The 10,000-nt window shown below is 46.7% G+C and overlaps 1 protein-coding gene across 1 annotated transcript in view; it reads left to right on the top strand.

Annotated features, from left to right (window-relative positions):
* The window catches only part of tnr (tenascin R (restrictin, janusin)), a gene marked incomplete at both ends in the record, with an annotated part of 53,534 nt that overhangs the window by 21,052 nt on the left and 22,482 nt on the right, over positions 1-10,000 (top strand). The window contains 2 exons of the mRNA XM_083659769.1: positions 8,485-8,604; positions 9,300-9,443. Coding sequence (XP_083515895.1) covers positions 8,485-8,604; positions 9,300-9,443 — 264 coding nt within the window. The remainder of the gene's footprint in view (positions 1-8,484; positions 8,605-9,299; positions 9,444-10,000) is intronic.

Raw genomic sequence — 10,000 nt, 5'->3', positions numbered from 1 at the left:
TATTATTGTTATTACTATTATTATTATTATTCAAACACTGAGAACAAACTGTCATATTTACGCTTCCTACAGTACATGAAAAATAAAGATATAGAATAAATAATTCTTTCAGTATCTGAATTTAATGAATCGAGGTGGTCTTTTTTTTTTTTACCTTGTTGAGCAACTTCTCAGAGCAACTTTTCTTCAAGTGTTTTAATGAAGCCTTTCAAGCAACTCGTCTGTGCTGCCTCCTCTTCCTCCTCCACAACAGCCTTCAATCGCTCTTCATCTTCTCCTCTTCCTCCACAACAGCCTTCAATCGCTCTTCATCTTCTCCTCTTCCTCTTGGATGATGTCCTCGTCTCTTGAGTGGCAGCGTCTCACGTACTTCAGATGCTTTTATTTGGTTTGACCAAATAAATGGTGCTCAGTGAATGCAGCACGCGGGCTCAGTGGGAGAAGCCATCTGTTGAGCGTGTCTGGAAGTCACTGAAACGCCTCGTAAAGTGTCCAACAGCTCCCAGAGGACGACTCTGTGCTCTGGATCACAGGAGGGAGACGTGATGAGGGGGCGAGAGCTGGTTAATCACACCATCACGCTCTGGTCCCTGCTGTGTCTCTCTGGTGTCTGTCCTGTCTCTCTGCTGTCTGTCCTGTCTCTCTGGTGTCTGCCCTGTCTCTCTGGTGTCTGTCCTGTCTCTCTGGTGTCTGCCCTGTCTCTCTGCTGTCAGTCCTGTCTCTCTGGTGCCTGCCGTGTCTCTCTGCTGTCAGTCCTGTCTCTCTGGTGTCTGTCCTGTCTCTCTGGTGTCTGCCCTGTCTCTCTGGTGTCTGTCCTGTCTCTCTGGTGTCTGTCCTGTCTCTCTGGTGTCTGTCCTGTCTCTCTGGTGTCTGTCCTGTCTCTCTGGTGTCTGTCCTGTCTCTCTGGTGTCTGCCCTGTCTCTCTGGTGTCTGTCCTGTCTCTCTGGTGTCTGTCCTGTCTCTCTGGTGTCTGCCCTGTCTCTCTGGTCCCTGCCGTGTCTCTCTGGTGTCTGCCCTGTCTCTCTGTGTCCTGTCTCTCTGGTGTCTGCCCTGTCTCTCTGGTGTCTGCCCTGTCTCTCTGTGTCCTGTCTCTCTGGTGTCTGCCCTGTCTCTCTGTGTCCTGTCTCTCTGGTGTCTGCCCTGTCTCTCTGGTGTCTGCCCTGTCTCTCTGTGTCCTGTCTCTCTGGTGTCTGTCCTGTCTCTCTGGTGTCTGCCCTGTCTCTCTGTGTCCTGTCTCTCTGGTGTCTGTCCTGTCTCTCTGGTGTCTGTCCTGTCTCTCTGGTGCCTGTCCTGTCTCTCTGGTGTCTGTCCTGTCTCTCTGGTCCCTGCCCTGTCTCTCTGGTGTTGGTCCTGTCTCTCTGGTGTCTGCCCTGTCTCTCTGCTGTCTGTCCTGTCTCTCTGCTGTCTGCCCTGTGTCTCTGTGTCCTGTCTCTCTGCTGTCTGCCCTGTGTCTCTGTGTCCTGTCTCTCTGGTGTCTGTCCTGTCTCTCTGGTGTCTGTCCTGTCTCTCTGGTGTCTGTCCTGTCTCTCTGGTCCCTGCCCTGTCTCTCTGGTGTCTGTCATGTCTCTCTGGTGCCTGTCCTGTCTCTCTGGTGTCTGCCCTGTCTCTCTGGTGTCTGGCCTGTCTCTCTGGTGTCTGGCCTGTCTCTCTGGTGTCTGCCCTGTCTCTCTGGTGTCTGTCCTGTCTCTCTGGTGTATGCCCTGTCTCTCTAGTACCTGTCCTGTCTCTCTGCTGCCTGTCTGTCTCTCTGGTGCTGCCTGTCTCTCTGCTGCCTGTCTGTCTCTCTGCTGCCTGTCTGTCTCTCTGCTGCCTGTCTGTCTCTCTGCTGCCTGTCTGTCTCTCTGCTGCCTGTCTGTCTCTCTGGTGTCTGTCATGTCTCTCTGGTGTCTGTCTGTCTCTCTGCTGCCTGTCTGTCTCTCTGGTGTCTGTCCTGTCTCTCTGCTGCCTGTCTGTCTCTCTGTGTCCTGTCTCTCTGGTGCTGGCTGTCTGTCTCTCTGCTGCCTGTCTGTCTCTCTGGTGTCTGTCTGTCTCTCTGTGTCCTGTCTGTCTCTCTGTGTCCTGTCTCTCTGGTGCTGGCTGTCTGTCTCTCTGCTGCCTGTCTGTCTCTCTGCTGCCTGTCTGTCTCTCTGTGTCCTGTCTGTCTCTCTGCTGCTGCCTGTCTGTCTGCTGCCTGTCTGTGTCTCTGCTGCCTGTCTGTCTCTCTGGTGTCTGTCCTGTCTCTCTGCTGTCTGTCTGTCTGTGTCTCTCCCACTCGCCCCGTCTGTCTCTATTTATCTGTCCATCCTCATCTCTGTTTCGGCCTCATTTCCTTTGTCTCCGCCTCTAGCAGCTAACGACCTGTCTATCTTGGTCATTTAGTCCTGGGCTACCTCTTGTGTCTTCTCCTCTTCATCTGTTTTCATATGATCTCTCTCTCTCTCTCTCTCTCTCTCTCTCTCTCTCTCTCCCGTCTCCCTCTCATCCATGTCCTTCAGCTGTCTCGCCCTGCTCTTCTTCATTGGTGGCAGAAGGCGCAGTAAACTGATCTTGTTTACGAGCCGCCGACATTTGCATTCAGCGCCACCTCTCAGGTTTACGGCTGAACTCCCTCCACTTCACTCTGTATGAATGCCAATGTGTCTCTGGCTCTCATGTGAACACACAGCCTGCTGGTGTCAGGAGCACCTGCTGCTGACCGGCCCCACAGGGCCGTACCTGGCCTCTGGCTCTCATGTGAACACACAGCCTGCTGGTGTCAGGAGCACCTGCTGCTGACCGGCCCCACAGGGCCGTACCTGGCCCTGATGGACCATCTCTATCCAGCCCCCAACGTCCTGAAAGAAAAACAAAACAACCCCCCAAAAAAACTCAATCAAATGCAGAATTATGTTAGTAAATCTCATCTGCTACAGCCATTAGATTTGTATCACTATTATATCAGGGGATTAACAGGAGAAATGACGAATCACAACGGGAGAGAGGGTTAAAAATAGGGAGACTCCCGTGAAAATCAGGAGTGTTGGCAGGTATGATGTCCAATGTGTGGCCCTTCCCTTACTTGATGTGACAGTTTGGCCCTCAGGAAACACATGTTGCCCACCCCGGCTTTTAGTCCATGGGCCAAGGCTCAAATTTTGACATATCGGTACCACCTGAGGTGACCGCACGATTTTGTTATTTTTGTCTTCCTACATGTCTCTAGTTTATATTTTGGTATGATAACCCTTCCGATTTGGTAGCTTAAGGATAGTTATCACTCTGTAAACAAACCTACCCCCAAAAAATGACAAAACCCTGATTTCATCATATCTCCTGAACCACACATGATAACGCAGAAAATGTGATGTCTACCCCTATGTTTTCATGGTCAGGGATTACAATGACACCCTATACAACATCATAAACTGTTCACATGAATAGTTAATGGTGAATTAAGTGGTGTTTTGGTGAATTCAGTGGTGTTTTGAGAAGGATACAATGCAATTAGTCCATGGGCCAATGGTGAAATCGGTACCACCTAAGGGGACCGCGCAATTTTTGTATTTTTGTCTTCCTACATGTCTCTAGTTTATATTTTGGTATGATAACCGTGCCAATCTGGTAGCTTATTGATAGTTATCACTCTGTAAAAAACCTTCTCCCATATAAATGACAAAACCCTGATTTCTGTGTATTAGTCCAGATGATATGTGAAAATCATGTTCACTTTTTCATAAAAGCATGAAACTTGGTACACATATAGTTTGGGGCCCCGTAAATCTTCAGAAATTAAGCCATCACAAAAATGCTTCGCGGTGGCCATTTTAATTCCGCCATAAGTGAATTATGTAGTTTGCATCATATCTCCTGAACCACACATAATAACACAGAAAAGGTGATGTCTATCCCTATGTTTTCATGGTCAAGGATTACAATGATACCATATAGAACATCATAAACTGTTAAAGTAACTAATCAATGGTGAATTTAATGACGTGAGAAGGAAATCACAGTTTCTGATAACTGATGCTATAACCTCAATTCCATGACCACTCTCTGGCTAACATTTTTTGATGAGTAATTTGACTTCTATGGGCCTTTTGTTAAAATAGCCCCCAGGCCCCTCCCAAACATCCTCCGACTTTCTGCCAGATGGCCAAATCCAAGATGGCCACTGGTACAATCTTGAAAAATGTACTTTTGAACCAGAGCACCTAGAATAATGTATGAAGACACTTTTCGGTGTAAGTCAACCACAAATAATCTGATTCTGACATCAGTTTAACATTCTGTCATAATTTTGACCCACAATTCCAAGATGGCTGCCATCCAGTAGCGTGAAAACTTAACTTTTGAATGGCAACATATACGTATGTGGTGTTTGGGGTTTACCATTTTTAGAGTAAGGACGGAGATTAACAATGGTGAATTATAGCTATTTTAATTGCAAATCCATGCCTACCAAACATGGTTTGGTAATGACAATTATTGTGTTTTGAGGGTAATTTCATAATTATGTTAGTCTCGCTGGCCAGCCTCCCCTCCCTACAGGGAGAGGAGTCTGGCGCCACGGAAACAGGCAACTGGGATAAGCCCTCCCCTGCTCTACAGCTGCTCCCCATTGGAGCGACTGTTTCAGTGGGTGCCGGATGTCTGCTCCCGGCTTATTACAAACTCTGTCATTGGCTCCGACCACGTCAATCAGAGCAGCTTCCGCTCCCTCCTCCCTGTGTGTCGCTGTAAATAGTGCCCTGCCGCCTCAGTGAAAACAACAACGCTAACTAGCTAGCAAGCTAACGGCAGAAACCTACACGCTAGCTCGTTGCTACACGCTGAAAAGGGCAAGTTGGATTGTTGGAAACTATTTTCCAAGGGCACTGCCGCTAAGCGCCGCCCATCGCAATCCCACTATGGAGACCTGCGTGGGAGGGGAGGCTGGCCAGCGAGACTATGGGAAAGGTGAAGGTGAATAGCCTATGTCCATTGTCCAACAAGTTTTCTCAATTAATTTCCCTCTTTGCGATGTGATAAAAGTTTCTCAGTGAGTTATAGTTGATTGCATTGCCTCACTGAATTATCTGCTAATATCCAATTTTAGCAGCAGAATTTGATGTCCTGGCGTGGGCACGTCCGTGTGTAATGACATATCCAAAAGGAATTTTACTCTGCGCTGCGCTGCACAGCATATGGCTCAAGCGCAGCAGAGTATTTAGCGCGTAAGAGGTGCTTTTTTTTAGCGTGTAAGAGGTGCTGCCCCGTATTCTGAGCAGAAACGGCTGATTGTGGCACGCCTATGTCCAGTAAAATTATAACAGGCATGCGCTTGTGCACGCCCCCAATTTGCATTGCGCGCGGCGTACCGCTTTTGCGAAGATAGGGCCCCCGGGACTTGCAAGAATCTGGTCAACTTCTCCTCTCCTGCAGCATGGGCTGATTTTAAGTCTGCAATGAGTGGATGCGAAAAGGAGCAAAAACACCAGACGCTGAAGTGACGAAGCATCTGGAAGCGCAGCCAGTTTCATTTTGGTGCACTTGTTAGCACATTAGACCGTTCAGTCAGACCAGCCGTGATGCGGCCGGCTCGCCCCATGCAGAGATTGTTTCGGCGTCTGATCTATTTTTGTGTGAGACCCGCGAGTGATTGTGTGAAGCCAGATAGGAAGTCAGTACAAGTGGTCACCGGCGCGGAGCAAAGCAGTGCGTCTGGTGTGAATGGCCAGGGTCCTGCTCGAGCTGAATTTACACACAGCGGCACTTCGCGTCTGCAGCATCACAATCATCTTCCACCCTCCTCCCTGCATGCATCCTCCAACCCGCTGTGACTGACTGGTGGCGACCATTTATGGATTTCGTTTCCACTCCCTCCGTGTCGAATCTGTCTATCTCAAATGCCTGTGCCACTGTGAAACAACAACATCAACAATGCTAGCTCGTTGCTACATGCTGAAAACGGTTGGATCTGGATTGTGCAATAAAGCAGGCCTGCTTGATATGTTTGGTGGATAGTTGTAAAGGTCAACGGAGCCTTTTTCCCCTATACCAGGGTGGAGGTATTAGCAGCCAGACTCTGCCATTGTAGGGAGGGAGTCTGGTAAGCGAGACTACCCGGGGAGGAACTCAAGGTAGGAGCTGCTGAGATGGAGTGGAGCGCTCCAAGGCAGTGATTGACCTGGTTGTGGTCAACTTGTAAACCTCCACGAGTTGCTGGAACATTGTGTTTTTGATGAATGTGTGGCCTTATTCAAATCCAACATCACATACAGGAAGACGCAGAAGAGCAAGCGCATCTAGAAGAAGCTCTATCTCCAATCTGTAGGGCTGCAAGAACCCTACATCACTCTCGTTGACATGGGCATGATCTAGATGATGGCAACTCCATCAGCAATTGGATTGGCAGACACAAGATGGCACCCCATACAAGTGGTCGGACTATGTCCACAAGGTGTCATCCATCATCCTTGTCCGCCATGGTGATGTTGACATATCTGTGTGATCGACCGGTATGACACAGCATACTTGGCTAAAGATGATGAGCGGAATCTGATGATTCAGAATCTATAGCTACAGCTAATAAAAATAGCTTATTTTAGTTATCTTGTCATACATTCATTAAATATTTTAATGCAAGAAATCCTGGGGGTAGTTGGTACAGCAGTACCAAGGTAAAATGGGTATTGACATTAACATATTTTCAGTGAACATAATTCTGAAATGACTCCCAAAACATCCACCATTGTTAATCTCCTTCCTTGTGGTAAACCCCAAACGCACAGTATACCTTCCCATTCAAAAGTTACATTTCCACAATACTGGATGGCAGCCATCTTGGAATTCTGGGTCAAAACTATGCCATAATGTCAAACTGATGTCAGAATCGGATTCCTCGTGGTTGACTTACACCGAAAAGTGTCTTCATACATTATTCTATGTGCTCTGGGTCAAAAGTCAATTTTTTAACATGGCGCCAGTGGATTTGGCCATCTGGCAAGGAAAATCCCAGGATCCTTAGGAGGGACCTGGGCGCTATTTTAACAAAAGGTCTATATAAGTCAAATCACTCATCAAAACATCTTAGCCAGAGAATGGTCATGGCTTTGAAGTTATAGCATCGGTTATCAGATACTGTCATTTCCTTCTCACAACGTCATCAAATTCACCATTGATTAGTCACTTTAACAGTTTATGATGTTCTATATGGTATCATTGTAATCCTTGACCATGAAAACATTGGGATAGACATCTCCTTTTCAGTGTTAGCATGTGTGGTTCAGGAGATATGATGCAAACTACATAATTTGCTTATGGCAGAATTAAAATGGCCGCCACAAGGCATTTTTGTGATGGCTCAATTTCTGAAACTGTACAGGGCCCCAAACTATAAGCGTACCAAGTTTCATGCTTTTACGAAAAAGGGAACATCATTTTCACATATCATCTGGACTAATACACAGAAATCAGGGTTTTGTCATTTATATGGGGGTAGGTTTGTTTACAGAGTGATAACTATCCTTAAGCTACCAAATCAGCAGGGTTATCATACCAAAATATAAACTAGAGACATGTAGGAAGACAAAAATAACAAAATCGTGCGGTCACCTCAGGTGGTACCGATTTTTGCCTTGGCCCATGGACTATTTATCTCTTTGAGTCTGAGAGATGCTCAACAACCTGCTGTCATTCTGCTGTTTGGTTTGATTTTGTTTTGTTTTGTTTTGTTTTGTTATGTATCTACATGGAATTGCAGTTTCATGAACGGCACCTTACATGATTTCAAAAGGCAGGGTTTTGTTGGGATTTGGGAATTTAAAACCAAACCAAATGAAAAGCTTTGATTCAGAAGTCATGACATTAGTATAAACACTTAGCCAGGTACTACTACAGCAACACTGTAGCTAAATGTATCATTGTAAGGTGCAAATAAATATAGAATAATTGACATTTATCCTCTCCTTTCCGCTCTATCCAGAGCCGTGTATATAGAAGAGTCTCCATTCACTCCAATGGACCAGTTTTTTTACTTTTAGTTCCAGGAAGTAAGGTCCTGGATTAAGCAGCACTGTCGAGTTGCAGCAAAATAGTCAGTTTGTGTTGTACTCTGAAAGTTTTTTTTGTTTTTTGTTTTTTATCAAATTGTACATTATCAGCTTTATTTTAGCATTCAAAAGTAGCGTGAGACCCATTCCTGGCTCTTCATTGGCTAATGAGTCACGCATGTTGGTCCTCCACTGACGCCACTCTCTCTCTAAATTGCTCTGGCTCTATCCATTTTTATCTGTGGTGGTATCCCTTTACTCAACCACTTTGACAAACATGTAGCTGAATTTACAATATGCTTCAATCTATCATTGTAAAATTAAAAACACTTAAAATACATGTTGTCCCTCTCCTTTCTGCAGTGTTAGATCATGGTACTGCAGATGCAACAAACATATAGCCGAATAACTGAATCATGAATGTAATTATGTAAATGTATGGTACTACTTTTTTAAGCATAATTATAATAATAACATCTCTTCTTCTCTACAGTGGCACCTGCCATGAATCTGAAGGTGCGCGGGGTGACGGAGCGGAGCGTGGACCTGGAGTGGGAGGGCTCGGTGGTGCTGACAGACTTCCTGGTGACCTACACACCCAGCAGCCCCGGAGGTAGGCACGGGGGGGGGGGGAGGGGAGGGGAGGTGAGGGGGGTGAGGGGAGGGGAGGGGGGATGCTGCCAACTCAGTTTCAATCCAGTCCAAGCATGTTGATGAATAAAGAGCCTTCAGTGTGAATCTGTTTGGCCATGTTCACATTACAGGCAAATCTGATTTGCTGCTAAAGTCATTAATCATCATTATCTTGATTGGTTTCCCAAATCTGATTTGGGAGTGTGTCCGCACTGTCACAAATCTGATTTGGGCAAGTGTTCAAGTCGGATCTGTGAGGCCATTTACACCTGGCGTTAACATGCGTTTTCTGCCATCAGATTGCAATCTGATTGCAATCAGATGTGTTCAATGTGTACACAATGCATCCCTGACCACCTCCGGAGGTGGTTTGGCCGATCAGATTGCAATGCATCTTCAATGCGTTTTGCGGGTGTTTACACCTGGCATTTTCAAGTGATAAAACACAATCTGATTGCAATCTGATCACAGAAAACACATGTTACCGCCAGGTGTAAATGGCCTCTGTATGTCCAGACCTCCATATGTGGTTTGGGACAAGTGACACAAATCAGACTTCCAGAGCGTCCAGACTCATAAAACCAATCTGGATAGAATCATTAATAGGTCACTAAAGTTCACAAATCAGATTTGGCCTCCTAGTGTGAACATGGCCTGTGTGTGTTGATCTGGTAGGTGTGCAGCTGGAGCTGAGGATCCCGGGGAACAGCAGCAGCTGCAGCATCTCCGGCCTGGAACCAGGCATGGAGTACAACATCAACATCTTCGCTGTCATCAACAACAGCATCAGTGTGCCCGCCAGCATCACTGTTTCCACCTGTAAGTTGCTAGTGCTGCTGGCTTGTTTTGACATGCGGGGTGTCCCCACGGGGAGCCATGTTTGCACCACACAAGCCCGGGAATATTCCTGTGTACGATGTGTGGATGTAGGACACATCGTACACACTTGATCAAGCACGCCCTTTCTCTCTCTCTCTCTCTCTCACATTCTGTGTAATCATCCTGCTGATGTTTCCCAGTGTCACCAGAGTGAGAATACCACCTGCTCCCCTGAGCCAACTGGGTGTGAGTCCTACCTGTAACACCTGCTCACACACACTCTTAACACACACACGTGCGCACACGCCCACACACACGCACACACACACACACACACACGGACATATGAGGATGATCTTGAATGCGTGCCTCGTGCCAGGTGTTAATGCCAGCCTGTCAGACATACTGTACCAGTTGCTTCAGTGTCTGTGGAAAATAAACAGAGTCACCCAGCCCAGAATAAAGAATGGCCCCATTTTCAATAGTAAACACAACATTATAAATGTCAGCTGATGGGTGACTGTTATCATTAGAGCTCTCTCTCTCTCTCTCTCTCT

The sequence above is a fragment of the Poromitra crassiceps genome (genome assembly GCF_964638095.1).
Source record: "Poromitra crassiceps genome assembly, chromosome: 23".
Lineage (NCBI taxonomy): Eukaryota > Metazoa > Chordata > Actinopteri > Beryciformes > Melamphaidae > Poromitra > Poromitra crassiceps.
Note: the sequence above shows the minus strand (reverse complement) of the source record. Positions and strands in the feature narration are given on the sequence as shown.